At 34.5% G+C, this 15,755-nt stretch overlaps 2 protein-coding genes across 5 annotated transcripts in view; one reads left to right on the top strand and one right to left on the bottom strand.

Moving 5' to 3' along the window:
- The window catches only part of LOC147842141 (uncharacterized), a 1,078,568-nt gene that overhangs the window by 897,036 nt on the left and 165,777 nt on the right, over positions 1–15,755 (top strand). The gene's annotated exons all lie outside the window — the stretch shown is intronic.
- The window catches only part of rxfp2a (relaxin family peptide receptor 2a), a 135,820-nt gene that overhangs the window by 28,037 nt on the left and 92,028 nt on the right, over positions 1–15,755 (bottom strand). For all 4 annotated transcript variants that reach the window (XM_087269772.1, XM_087269771.1, XM_087269770.1 and 1 more), the window contains 2 exon segments: positions 12,421–12,495; positions 665–736 (listed from right to left, as the gene is read on the bottom strand). In XM_087269772.1, coding sequence (XP_087125898.1) covers positions 665–736; positions 12,421–12,495 — 147 coding nt within the window.

Here is a 15,755-nt window from a genome sequence, read left to right as displayed (position 1 = left end):
AAATTACACATTAAACGGAACACTAGTATCTTGCAAAATAACCAGTAAAATACTATGTTCTGTCCTCATGACAAACACAAAAAAATTTAGAGAAATTAGTTATTAAAACTGTTATGTTAAAAATGCTAAAAAATATAAAATAAAATAAAATAATAAACTCTTAAACTTGTGGGAAATATTTAAAAAAAATTCTCAAAAGGTAATCATTTTGCCTTCAACAGCAAATATGACAACTATATTCTTATGATTACATAATAATCATTATGTTTTTATAATTATGATTTCTAAATAACAATTTCGACAGCCTGAATACATTCTCCACAAAACCAAAGTATTTTTTTCCTCACACACAATGCACTCACATCCTCATTACTAACCAAGTACAAGCATTTCCCTTAAGAGATAATAAACGAAAGATTTAAAAGGAAAAAAAAAACATGCCTGAGATCCAAGAGCGACATCATAAACTAAAAACAAACATCTGCACTGCTTTCAGATAAACAAACTATTAAATCAAACTCACTGCCACGTAGCCTTTATAAATTGTGATGCAGCGATCCATGTACGCAAAGCCATCGTGTAAACAAAAAATAATCTGATTTTACAATGTTTTAAAGAATAAATAAATAAAATGTAAAAAAAATTAATAAAATAAAAAACTTACAGCACTGTGAGCTCTGTGCATGTCATCAGAGTGGAATAATTCAGCAACTCAACGTCATTCTCCGCAAAGTCCCTGCAAAGAAAAGCAAGCCCAGAAAAACACAATAAAATAGCAGTAAATTTAACAAATAAAAACTCGTGGATACAAGTTGAAAAAAAAAAACTGTGCCGATGACCGGGAAAACTCATCCCACAGCTGTGCCTGCAACAACAAATATAAATTTGATCAAGAGCCATAGGTGCATGACAACTACATGAATAATCAGTGAGCCTCGTGAAGCCCCATGCTGGATTCATTCATCTGGCAAGAGGACGTGACTGACTTTGATAGTGCTGCTGAAAGTCTTTCTCTCAGAACTGTCAGGCTGGACTAGCAGATGGCAAATTGTCATTCAGCGGCGCGAGTATCACAGCATGAGTGAGTCTGCTTGAACAGGTAAAACGTCAAAAATCACACTGCCCCGGCGGATGGCCATTGTCCATCTATTTCTGTGCTGACTATAATTACGGTGCACATTGCTCACGGAAAACCTGAAAATGAGTCCAAAGTGCTCATTATAGAGGGAAAAATGCTTAGAAATGCTCAAATGACACATTTGGCACTGATACAGGGAGTTTTTTTATTGTTAACTGAAGATGCATATTAACAGTCAATGGAGTTGTAGTCAGACCTTTGACTAAACATCTTAACCTGGCCCAGGGCGGATCTAGACTATTATTTCTGAAGTGGCAACACTGAGGAAAGCATCATTGCAGGGAATGACATGCATTTTCTTAGGCACATATTATTGTTGGGCTAATGGTCTACAAAGAATCTGGTCTATAAAGACTGCTGTAAGCTGGACTGGACTGGACTGGATGGTTGGTTGGTTGATTGGTTGGTTGGTTGGTTGAACAGTTTGTTTGTTGGTTGGTTGGATGGTTGGGAAGATGGTTGGTTGGACGGTTGGTCGAATGGCTGGTTGGTTGGTTGGACGGTTGGTTGAATGGCTGGTTGGTTGGTTGGACAGTTGGTTGGCCGGCTGGTTGGTTGGACAGTTGATTGAACTGTTGGTTTGTTGGACGGTTGGTTGAATGGCTGGTTGGTTGGACAGTTGGTTGGTTGGCTGGTTGGTTGGACAGTTGGTTGAACAGTTGGTTTGTTGGACGGTTGGTTGGTTGGTTGGTTGGTTGGACGGTTGGTTGAACTGTTGGTTTGTTGGACGGTTGGTTGGTTGGTTGGTTGAATGGCTGGTTGGTTGGACAGTTGGTTGAACAGTTGGTTTGTTGGACGGTTGGTTGGTTGAATGGCTGGTTGGTTGGTTAGACAGTTGGTTGGTCAGCTGGTTGGTTGGACAGTTGGTTGAACAGTTGGTTTGTTTGACGGTTGGTTGGTTGGTTGGTTGGTTGGTTGGTTGGTTGATTAACGGTTGATTCGATTGTTGGTTGGTTGAACGGTTGGTTGGTTAATGGTTGATTCGATTGTTGGGTGGTTGGTTGGTTGATAGTTGACTGGATGATTGATTGGTTGGACGGTTCGTTGGACAGTTGGTTGGTCGGCTGGTTGGTTGGACAGTTGGTGAATAGTTGGTTTGTTGGACGATTGGTTGGTTGGTTTGTTTGGTTGGCTAGACAGTTGCTGGGTTTGTTTGTTGGACGGTTGGTTAGTTGATTGATTGGTTGGTTGGTTGGTTGGTTGGTTGGTTGGCTGGGCGATTGGTTGGATGGTTAGTTCATTGGTTGCACGGCTGGTTGGTTGGGCGATTGGTTGGATGGCTGGTTGGTTGAATGGCTGGTTGGTTGGTTGGATGGATGGTTGGTAAGATGGTTAGTTGGATGGCTGGTTGGTTGGTTGGTTGGTTAGTTGAACAGTTGGTTGGTCGGCTGGTTGTTTGGGCGATTGGTTGGATGGCTGGTTGGTTGAATAGTAGGTTGGTTGGACGGCTGGTTGGTTGGGCGATTGGTTGGATGGCTGGTTGGTTAAATGGTTGGTTGGTTGGACGGCTGGTTGGTTGGGCGATTGGTTGGATGGCTGGTTGGTTGAATGGTTGGTTGGTTGGTTGGATGGTTGGTTGGACGGCTGGTTGGTTGGGCGATTGGTTGGATGGCTGGTTGGTTAAATGGTTGGTTGGTTGGTTGGTTGGTTGGTTGGTTGGTTGGTTGGTTGGTTGGTTGGTTGGTTGGTTGGTTGGTTGGTTGGATGGTGGGTTGGATGGCTGGTTGGATGGCTGGTTGGTTGGTTGGTTTAATGGTTGGTTGGTTGGACGGTTTATTTGATTGGTTGGTTGGTTGATTGGATGGTTGGTTGGTTGGTTGAACAGTTAAATTAGGTAATTAGGTGAATTAGGTCTGCATGATAAAGTATATTTTTCATAAAAAGAACAGTTCTAAACAAACTTAGCGAAAATATGTTTATGCCAAGATGAATTTACAAAGCATGATGAACAAGCCTCAGATCCTGAAGCATTGGTATAGGTAATCTAAAAATAAAATAAAAAAATCAGTCATCATTTACTCTTCCTTCACTTGTTCCAAACCTTTTTAATTTGCTACTTTGTTGAACAAAAAAGAAGGTATTTTAAAAAATGTTGGCAAACAAGCTTTTCTTTTGTTATTTGAGGAAAAAATTTATCTCGTTCAAAGACTAAAATAGTAGTTTACCCAAATTTGATGACTAAAAAAAAACAGAATAGTGAAAAGGGTATTTTCTTTTTTTTTTACTGTAGATTTTAATGACTACAAGTTTACAACATTCTTTAAAATATCTTCATTTGGGTTCAACAGAAACCAAAAGGTCTAGAAAATTCTGCTGTACAATATGAGGGATTTTGCTTAAACCATAATAGCTGGACTGGTTGGATAAATAAATTAAAGGGATAGTAAAAATGTTATGATTTTTTTAAGCAAAAGACAATATTTTGACGAAAACTGGAAACCTGTAACCATTGACTTTCATGGTCAAGGGTGAGTAAATGATGACAGAATTGTCATTTTTGGGTCATAACTTGGACATTACGTTAATAAAAAGACTTTTGTCTATTTTAACGTCAATATAAACCGTCCTTTATCCAATCACAATTAAGTATGTTTTTTTATAGGGTGGCAGTTTCCATCCCGGTATCACCCCTGATCTGTACCTATAAACAGCCACGAAAAGAGCGTGTCTGACTGACATACAACAGTTTGTTTTGTTCACACAGGCAAATCCATTCAAACTCAGAACTCGACGTTTCATCCGGTGCCTCGTAAACATGACTCTTTCCACATGTTTCTAAGTTGACAGATAATAAACTCTGTGTGCCTGAAGTGGCTTCATGAAGTGGCTTCAAACTGGCCAATCAGATTAAAGCTTGCCAGGAAAAGAAAATCAGTAAATTTCTAGTCTGTGGGTGTCCTGTCTGAAAATAATCAGCTTCTTTGGTAATGGTTGAACATGGTTCAGTGGTATAAAACAACTTATGACAGGCTGCATGAGTTATATTAAGTGGTTAAACTCAGACAGCTGTACATTTTTTGCTGATATGATTCATGTTGAGTGAGAGTTGCTTCATTTACACATACTTTAAAACCAGTACAAGTGTGGATTATAATAACGTTTCAGCTGTCCAGAGTTGAAAGACTACCCAGCAAGCGTTACAGATTTTGTTGATTTGTTATTCTTAGAAAAAAGCTGTTTAAATAAACTAAAGCGCATGTCTATTTATGTAAAGGAGATGAGCTATAAACACAAGCAAATAACAAAAAAAAATAAATATATACCAGCAACTCTATTAGAATATTAGTCATTATGTTAGACATTTTTGTCAAGCTTTTTTGTGTATTTGTTTTTCATGACTCGTACATGAACAAAATTATTGTTTATATAAAAAAATTATACAAGGTTTAGGGAAATTAAATGAATTGAAAAACTAAATACTGTAGATTTATTCATGTATTATATTTCAAATATTATACATTTATTGCTTGTCAGATAAAATAAAATAAATACTACAAGAGACTAATTCATGAATAAAAAAATAAATAAACTGAAAAAGTAAATATATATTTAATATATTTTGAACAATAACATTTATTCATGTATTACATTTTTAGTATTTAGAATACATTTATTACCGGTCAGATAAAAGAAAAATAAAAAAAAAAAAATAAATATATAATATCAAACAAAATTAAATTAAATTATTAAAAATAACATAAATTTATAAAGTTAAATAAAAAATGTATTATCTATAATGTATATAATTTTGAACAATGATCATATTGACATTTATTCATGTATTATTATTTGAATATATAGAATACATTTATTGCTGGCAAAACAAAACAAACAAAATAAAATAATATAAAATAAAGCAAAATAATAATAAAATAAACAAAAATAAAATAAATACTAGTAGTGACTAGGTTTATGGAAAAAAAGAACTAAAAAAGTAAATATAGTTTTTTTCTTAATATAATTTTGAACACATTAACATTCATCATGTATTATATTATGTAAAATAAAATAAAATAAACTGTTTAATATCTAAAATGTTCACAAAATGTTGTCACTGGCTGTAGTGACTAGTTTATAAAATAAACTAATAAATAAATGAATGAATATATATAAAAAAGATAAATGAATTAATAAAAACTAAATAATAAATAAATAAATAAATAAATAAATAAATAAATAAATAAATAAATAAATAAATAAATAAATAAATAAATAAATTTTTGTCATTTAAAATGTGAACAAAATGTTATGACTGGCTACTAGTCACTAGTTTATAAAATAAACAAACAAATAAATAAAAAGATAAATAAATAAATAAATAAATAAATAAATAAATAAATGAATGAATGAATGAATGAATGAATGAATGAATGAATGAATGAATGAATGAATGAATGAAATAAAGAAAGACTTTATATTAATATACTTGTAACTTTATGGCTCAGTGGTTAGCACTGTCGCCTCACAGCAAGAAGGTCACTGGTTTGAGTCTCAGCTGGGTCAGATGGCATTTCGGGGGCTTTCTCCGGGTGCTCCGGTTTCCCCCCACAGTCCAAAGACAAGTGTTTATTTATTTAATTTATGAATAAAATAAAATAAAATAAAATAGAATAAAATAATAGACAGGGTGTCCTAAGTGTCACAGGCTCTCTTTGTTCCTTATTCTTGAGACAACCTTTTCAAACAAACCAAAGAACATGATGACTAGCATACTAATGAAGATGCGGGTATAAACACTCTCATGCAGACACTTACACAGCTAAAATAAGAACAAAACAAAACGTTCAACTTGTTTTGTTGAGAGCTTTTTTTCACACACACACATAAATCACTGGACCAAGCATTAAAGGCTGTAACATTGTTAAAATTTCATGCACAGACACTGGTAGTTTAGCTGGTGCGTCAAGAAAATCCAGAGAATTACAATGATTTAATTATAGCCAGGCTGACTGTACGTCCCGTGATGCCATAAGCAATTATAAAGCCAGGCCTTGTTTTTATTTGCTTTAATGAGTCTTTGACATCCTCCATGTGTACCAGAAATCAATTCACCCAATGCCGCATGTGCCCACTAAGGTAAATGGATACCCCAAATCCACTTGCACCGATACAAGATGTTATATCTGTCATAATTCTATAACTGAAGATAACACAATTAGCCCTCATGTTCATTTTTTTTCTTATTTAACTATTTCCTAAATTATGTTTAACAGAGCAAGAATTATTCTCAGTATTTCCTAATATTTTTTTCTTCTGGGGAAAGTCTGAATTGTTTTATTTCGTTCAACAGTTTTTTTTCTTTTAAAGCCATTTTAAAGTCAATATTTTTAGCCTGCTTAAGCATTATTTAATTGTCTACAGAACAAACCATCGTTATACAATGACCTGCCTAATTACTTTTCCTAATTCCCCCAATTAAACCTTTAAATTGCACTTTACGCTAAATAAGATGTGGTTGATGTGTTTGTATTTATAACTTTATAATCTTTCATGTATAGAAAGGGGCCATTTATAAATAAAATGAATTATTTTTATGGTTTATTTCCCAAACGATGCATCTAACTATAGTAGTTCAGCCGTAAGTTGCATTATTATTTGGGAAACGGACTGACAACAGTTATTTGAGGGCAAAAGGTTGATAATCGTCACAAATTGGCAAGAGGCTATTAGAAGACAGCAATAACATTGACAATGCCCAATTCAGAGGACAAGGCAACGATAAAGAAATTCAGTCCACGTTTAGTGTTATGACTCCATCCTGAAGAGGACCCGTATGTGTCTTCCAACACAATGTTAAGAGGATTGTTCAAGTGGCCAAAAAAATCCCCAAGAATCACAGCGGGAGAATTGCAGAAGTTATTTTGGTCTTGTTGAAAATCTTCAATACAAAGGCATCTTCATCACCACAAAAGGGTTTCAAAGAAGCATTCACTCTTATTTATTTGATATTAAAGATCAAAAGGTTACACTAGGGCTGGGCAGTATGATGGTAAATATTTTTAACGATGAATAAACAGTCAACTGATAGTTTCTGAGTGTGAAGTGAGCGTGGTAATCTGCATGCTGTGTGCATAAGCATGGGGAGGATGCTATTCATGAGCCTAATAGTAAGATCTGGTCATCAATCAACAGGTAAACGTGATTTAGATCAGGGATTCTTAATCGCTGGGCAGCGGCCCACTAGTAAAATTATCTTTAAAAGAACTTAAATATTATACTATGATTATTTGATTTTATTATTAAATATGTAATATTAAAATGATAGTAGTAATGGCATTTCCCGTTTTCTGTGATTGAATAGGCTAATGGGCTCTATGCACAGCTAAAGTTTTAAAGCCAACTTTCGGTGAAAGCTTAATGTGACTATTTTCAATTTCACAAGGTTGTTATTACAGCATCAATGTTGTAATGTAATAATAATACATTCAGTTAAATAGACCTAAGCATTCACTTAGCTGTTCAAGCGTAAAACGAGATGAAAGACCATTGTAACCGCTAGCGCCATCAGGAGCAACAGAATAGTAGATAGATAGATGAATAGTAGTCAGGCTAATTAAAAGCAGCAGCAGTTTTTTTTTGTTTGTTTTTTTTTTTTTTGCCATGTCTTGTTGTATTGTCAGGATTATATATGTATATATATATATATATATATATATATATATATATATATATATATATATATATATATATATATATATATATATATATATATATATATATATATATATATATATATATATCCTCCAGGCACGGGACGTCAATAGGACGTCAGATTGACATTGTACCCCAACATCATCAGGATGTTGAATTTTGGTTAGTTAATGCCACAAATTTAAACCAACCAAAGATCATTATCTACTGATGTTAAACTTTGACGTTGTATGGATGTCACATTATTACGTTAATATGATGTTGGACTTTGGTTGGTTAATTCCACAACCTAAAATCAACCAAAGATCAATGTCTACTAATGTTACACTTTGACGTTGTATGGACGTCACATTATGAAGTTAATATGATGTTGGATTTTGGTTAGTTAATGCCACAAATGTAAACCAACTAAAGATCACAGTCTACTGTTGTTACACGTTGGTATGGACATCACAATATGACGCTAAGATGACATTGGACTTTGGTTAGCTAATTTCATTCATTCATTCATTTTCTTGTCGGCTTAGTCCCTTTATTAATCCGGGGTCGCCACAGCGGAATGAACCGCCATCTTATCCAGCAAGTTTTTTACGCAGCGGACGCCCTTCCAGCCGCAACCCATCTTTGGGAAACATCCACACACTCATTCACACACACACTCATACACTATGGACAATTTAGCCAACCCAATTCACCTGTACCACATGTCTTTGGACTGTGGTGGAAACCGGAGCACCCGGAGGAAACCCACGCGAAGACAGGGAGAACATGCAAACTCCACACAGAAACACCAACTGAACCAAGGTTCGAACCAGTGACCTTCTTGCTGTGAATCAACAGCACTACCTACTGCGCCACTGCCTCGCCTGGTTAGCTAATTTCACAACCTAAAATCAAGCAAAGATCAACGTCTACTGATGGTATACTGACGTTTTATGGAAGTCCTATTATGGCATCATTTGACGTTAAACTAAAATTTTGCTCTTACCGTCACGACCAAACTATAACCGAATAGCTAAATCATATGACTTTTGTGGCTGCTGGGTATACGTTTCAGCTTTTTTAGAAAATTATGTAAAAAATAAGAGAACAATAGAAGGCAAAATAAATGTTTTCAATCATTCATTCATTTTCTTGTTGGCTTAGTCCATTTAATAATCCGGGGTCGCCAACTTATCCAGCAAGTTTTTTACGCAGAGGATGCCCTTCCAGCCGCAACCAATCTCTGGGAAACATCCACAAACTCATTCACACACACACACATACACTACGGACAATTTAGCCTACCCAATTCACCTGTACCACATGTCTTTGGACTGCGGGGGAAACCGGAGCACCCGGAGGAAACCCACGTGAACGCAGGGAGAACGTGCAAACTCCACACAGAAAACACCAACTGAGCCGAGGCTCAAACTGCGCCACTGCTTCGCCAATAAATGTTTTGCTAATAAATAAAGCTTTAAAATAAGCATTTTGTCTAGACAATCAGTAAGGCCTTTAAAACATTTTCGGAGAAGGAGGTGGGCCTTGAAGTGATTAAGGTTGAGAACCTCTGATTCAGATGAACTACTTTGTTTTGCCGACTTGAAACTGCAAATGTGAGTACAGAATAACGCTGTGTACAATAATATCCCTCAGTAAGTTAAATGGCTGTTTGTGGCTCTGCTGACTAATAGCCTCCCCCTGGTCCTACCCAGTAAGAGGACTGATTCACACGGTGGTGCTGTAAACCCCAGACAAGGAAATCACAGTAAAATACACAAACAATATTAAGTTATGCCATAACATGCTTAGTATTGTTTGTTATATTGGTATGAATATATGAAAAAGGATTGACTTATTGAATGTGGCACAAATCGTACAGAGCTTAATGCAGTATGTGGTCTAATAAACCTTTTTCTTTACAATATCTCTCCTTATCAGCCTCCCGCTGGGTCTTAGTGCCTACCCCAGAAGAAAAACAGGGGCTGCTGTTACACTAATAGGAACAAGCCATTATTTATTGTGATAAGCAAACACTTGTAAAGAATACAAATCTCAAACCTAACCCTGTGAATTAACCTGTAAATGAATAATTTGTAATAACACACAGAAAAGATATCAGCATCAGCTCAACCAAAATGAGTTTGAAAAACTGGCAAAAATCCAATATTGTGCATCGCTACTGTGCTTAACAAAGCCATTTTCATTTCTGAAGTATTTAAGTTTATTTATTATAACCCTTTTTGTTGATTTCTGCAATAATTACCTATTTAAATAACTATAGTAAGAAATATTCAGTTTTTACATAAAATTGCTCATACTGTGAAATTTTTGGTCATTCTGGTCACCCCTAGGTTAAACAATAAACACACCGAACAATCTCCAGTCTTTGCACAAGAGTGTCAATATTAGGCCACCATAATTAATCATATTTCAGGGTGTCCCTCAGTAAGCATAAATCCTGATAGGACATCATTTAGAAGAGAAATACCATTTCACAGTTTTTTGTGCTGTTGTAATGTCACCATATATTAAGAAGCAGCCCATTATTCTTGATTTATAACTGCATGCGAAAGTAAATTTTCCACACAGAGGGGAAAAAAATGAGCTGTCAAAGTTAATTTATCTCAATCTTACATGTTTGTCATACACGTGAACTGCCAAAGTGTCAAACCACAGTATTATTATTAGGCTAAACATTAGACGTTCATTAACAAATGAGCCGTATTTCAAAATGATGGATGTGGGGTAAGCTGTGCCAGATGCTTTGGGGTAAGATGTGCCGCTAGCTCATCTGGCCAGAATTATTATAGGGATCTTGAAGGAGAGCTGGCATGGAGAAATCCACCTCCACCTCACAGAAAAATGAATAAAATTTAACAGAAAAATAGGTATGTGAACCTGAAGAAGCTACGTCAGCTGGGAAAGCTGAATAAAAGAAGGCTTATTTTCATAAAACTTTGATTCCTGGAATTATGAATATTCATTTTTATATTTTTGAATAGAAAGTTTCACTACAATTAGAAAAAAAAAATATATATATATACATATATATATATATATATATATATATATATATATATATATATATATATATATATATATATATATATATATATAAACAAAGTTTCCAGGAAACAGTATAACTATTATTTTAACATTGTTTTTAATATATTTATATTTTAATTTTAGTAAAAAAAAATTACTAGATGAATATTTAAAAACAATGTATTTAAAAATATTTATTTGAAAGTTTGTAAAATAAAATAAAACAAGTATTTCTAAAATTCAAACAAATATCTTTAAAATGCAAAAACCATATCAATTTTGGATGTAATTTTAGTAAATCAAATTGTACCCATGGTTACTTCAGATATAAAAAAATAATTATAAATAATTATTTATACGATAATATTAAATTAAAATTATAGACATTTAAAATTACAATAGACATTTTATTTGAATATGGTGGATTTCAGGAGAGAGAAAAGAGAACACACTCCCATCACCATCAACAGGACACCAGTTGAGAGGGTCAGCACTTCCAAGTTTCTTGGAGTCCACATCTCTGAGGATCTGACATGGACTGCTCACACAGATGCAGAGCTGAGGAAGGCAGTCTTCTTTGTCAGGCATCTCAGGAGGTCTGGAATGAGCCTGTACATCCTCGCTCATTCTACATCTGCATTGTGGAGAGAGCATCCTGACTGGCTGCATCCCCACCTGGTATGGAAACAGCACCAGCAGCAATCGCAAAGGTATACATAGGATTGTGCGAACTGCTGACCGCGTTGTAGGAGGTGAGCTTCCCAGGACATCTACACCAGGCGGTGCATGAGGAAAGCCAAGACAATCATCAGCGACTCCAGCCACCCAAGCCATAGACTTTTCTCTCTGCTACATTCGGCCAGACTGTTCCGCAGCATCCAGTCACGCACAAGCCGACTGAAGGAAAGCTTTTTCCCCACAGACAGTCAGTCTGATGGACACTTAACACACTTCATAAAAACTTTTTTTATACCCCTCACTGCATACCATCAAGATGTAGCATGCACTGCACTTTAACCAATCCTTACTTAAAACAATAGACTACAATAATTTTTCACCGACAGTCAGACTATGTGTACACCTATTTATCGTCTTCTACCCATTACTGTCAGCATTGCTAATTGTATAATGTTTTGTTGTTGTATTTTGCACTGTCTGGAGCCAGTACCTAAGCTTTTTACTCATTATAGCACACGTGCTGATGATGATGTGACAATAAAAATGATTTGATTTGAAAAGTTAATACGAAACAATACAATTATTTTAACATAATAATATACAACATAATATTGTTACAACATCTATTTAACATAAGTTAATATATAAGTCTTTTCCTGGCTAGTTTATTAATAAAGATTAAATAAACATTTATGTAAAACGCTTATTTAAAATAAAAATGTAATTAAAAGAAACTTTTTAAAAAGTTTTTTTTTTAACCTTTTCTTTTTTTATAGCCTCAAGGACATACTGGTACAACTTACCCCACTCTCCCTTACAATATGTAGAAAGTAACCCCTAAAAGAAATTTCATAATACTTTTGAAACTATCAACTATTATGTGTCAAGCCTCAAACTATTGGTCATAATCATCGAGTACTCACAGCCAAGTGAGCAGAGGCATGTGCTGACAGAGACTGGAATTGGGAAGCCGCATCAGAGACACATTCACCATAGACCTGAGATTGAACACACACAAAAATCAAGCATCAGAAACAATAAACCAAACCATCACTGCTCAAGCTCTTTAATAGTTCCCTTGCAGCACTTCAAGATGTGACTGAATCAGTTTCAGAGGAAAAAGTCAAGGTTTTCTATCAGATGAGCTGTGTCCTGCTTCATAAGCATATTTAGCTGAAAATTGTCCTTTAAATGATTATAAAATAATTCTAAACTAATCTTTTGCGTTAATTTAAGCGAAAAACTCAGAAGTCTAAGAGTAGGTAATTTAGTCAAAAACACCAAGAAATGGACTTAAAACACAATCAGTAGAAATACATATCGTTATGCAAATTTAGAGAATAATAAACATGTATCTGAACACATAAATGTGCAAATAAAGACTAAGCTAAACTAAACTAAAATAATAAAATACAAAAATAAAAATAAAATAAATGTAATTAAATAAAATAAAATAAAAATTTTATTAACTTAAATAATAAAATCAAACAAAAATTAAATAAAAAAAGGAAAATAAAAGTAAAGTATCAAGTAAAAGGCCTAAATGTTTAAACAGCAGCGGAGGACACTTAAACTGTAAAATATTTATTTAAAAATAAATGAGAAAGTCTAAAAGAGTGTTTTTCTTTAAATACAGATTAAAGGGCAATTTCACTCGGAAAAAAAAAATTAGTCAGTATTCAATTCCCCTTAAGTGTTTTCAAATATGTATGAGTTTCTTTTTTCTTTTAGCTCAAAATGAAAGCTTAAAACACGTAACCACTGACTGTCATATTATAGGATAAACAAATACTAGAAGTCAGTGGTTCCAGGCTTTTATCTTTTTTCAAAATATCTTCTTTTAAATAAAACTCAGTCAGACAAATGAAAGATAATTAAAAACGATATCTGAATTTTCAGTTTTGAGATAACTATCCCTTTAAGATTTTTCACTGCAGCCAGAACCGGTCTTCTGGAAAGCATTAAATAGATGTCCTACCCTTATTTCAGCCATTACAGGAATTGGAATTTGAAGTGAACCGAAGCAAAAATGTTCTCAGCAAGCGGGTAATCTCTTTATGGATAATTCAGATACATATCTTTTAGTAAAAGTTCATCTCATGAAGGACTGGTCTTTGCACTTATGCTTAATACCTTAATAGCTTTTTTCTGTTGTTAGTTAGCAGCCCTGAGAGAAGCCTTTTTTCCTTATGGCGTAGAAACATAAATGAAACCTTTCTTCAAAATATCTCCCTACAGGACACCAGTGTTTCAGTGATTTCATTTTACTTTGCAAATAATGTAGAATTGTCCCATGTGTTTATCCTCAGACGAACAAATAAAATATAAATGTATAATCATGCACAGGTGTAAAATTGACAGCATGTATAGTCTGAGTGACTATGAGAGACTGAACTGACTGATGTTTATGACTAAACTGATGTTTATGACTAAACTGAGAGGACGAGCTTCTTTCCCCAGGCCATCAGGCTTCTAAATTCTAACCCTGTGTTATACATCACTTGACTTTACTTATATATCACTGTATTAGTCATATCTATAAGCTACCTCATATTGCTGCTATTTTTATTACTTTGTATAATTTTTTGCACAATATTTTCGCACATATTTTTCTCATTATTATTTAATTTTTGTTTATCTATACTTGCACTGTTTCTGGAGCGGACCTGACCTACATTTCACTGCTGATCATACTTTGTATTATTATGTATGTGACAAATAAAACTCTTGACTTGACTCTTGACTTGACTTGAGTTGTTTTAAAGCCCAGATCAGAAAAGAAATGGTCAATTACGCAAAGTGCAAACATGGCCACAAAATCTGTAAAATGTCCATGCTGCACTTAGAGAAACTGTGTGCAAAGGTTGCATAAATATTTCAAATTTACTTTGACATAAACTCACCATTTGATATCACGTTAGTACAACATGAAAGACACAAAAATAAAAAATTGAAACATTTAGAATGACTTAATTTTTTATTTGTTGTTTACAGTAGAGACAACACTATTGATGTCGATGGAGTATTCAGATTAAAAATCTTTATTTTGTTTTATTTTTTTGGTAACACTTTAGAACAGGCGTGACCAACCCTGTTCCTGGAGATTGACCTTCCTGCAGATTTCACTTGCAACCCATATCAAACACACCTGCCTGTAATTATCAAGTGCTGTTCAGGTCCTAATTAATTGGTTCAGGTGTGTTTGATCAGGGTAGGAGCTGAACTTTGCAGTAAGGTCGATCTCCAGGAACAGAGTTGAGCATCACTGCTTTAGAATAATGGTCCATTAGTTAATGTTAGTTAATGTATATGCTAACATTAACGTATGAATCATTTTGTAAAGCATTTTTTAATCATAGTTCAACATTAACTAATGCATTATTCAAATCCAAAGCTGTGCTTGTTAACTTTGGATGCCCCGCTCAGGTTTTTTTGCCCTTGAGTATGAGTCATTTGATTTTGAGTATGTAACTATTCAGGAACCCATTCTACTTCTATAAGAGGCTCAGTAGAGACATGGGAGCTACGGACGAGCTCTATATGTCTGTGGTAAACAAAACATGTGGTACAATGTATAACAGGACAAGTAGTTTGTCAGAAATCTTCTTATAAAGGGCTGGCAGAGTTTTGTTTGTGAAATAATGGCAAGATAGCATTTACGTTCTACGTTTGTTTTGGAGGTGTCTAATCCACCAATTTGGCTGTATCACTGTCTCTTCACGCCACCAATAGCTTATGTGTGGTGAGCACACTGGTGCTGTTGTCCTGTGACTGCCGTCGCATCATCCAAGCGGATGCTGCACACTGGTGGTGGTGTTGAGAGACCCCCCTCCCCTCATGATTGTGAAGCGCTTTGGGGGATAACGTCCAATTCCGTTTGAGTCTGAAACTGCATGATTGAGCTTGATTTACGATCACATGATCGGACTTGGACGTCCCTATTGGTAACATTATTTAATGCACAGTGAGTTAACATGAACTAACATAAACTAATGCTATTTAACTTCAATAACATTAACTAATGTTAACATAGTTGAATATATACTGTAATAAATAAATTATTAATTGTTTTTTCACGTAAGCAAATACATTAACTACCATTATTTTAAAGTGTTACTGTTTATTTTTGATGATAAATTACATGATGGGCAAAATAACAGAAAATTTATTAATTCATTCATACGAATCTCCAATGACCACAAATGAAAACACTTGTAATTTTGACCGACCAATGTCTAAATAGCAAGATTTTTCTTAC

The sequence above is a fragment of the Danio rerio genome, chromosome 10, assembly GCF_052040795.2.
Source record: "Danio rerio strain M-AB ecotype USA chromosome 10, GRCz13ab, whole genome shotgun sequence".
Classification (NCBI taxonomy): domain Eukaryota; kingdom Metazoa; phylum Chordata; class Actinopteri; order Cypriniformes; family Danionidae; genus Danio; species Danio rerio.
Note: the sequence above shows the minus strand (reverse complement) of the source record. Positions and strands in the feature narration are given on the sequence as shown.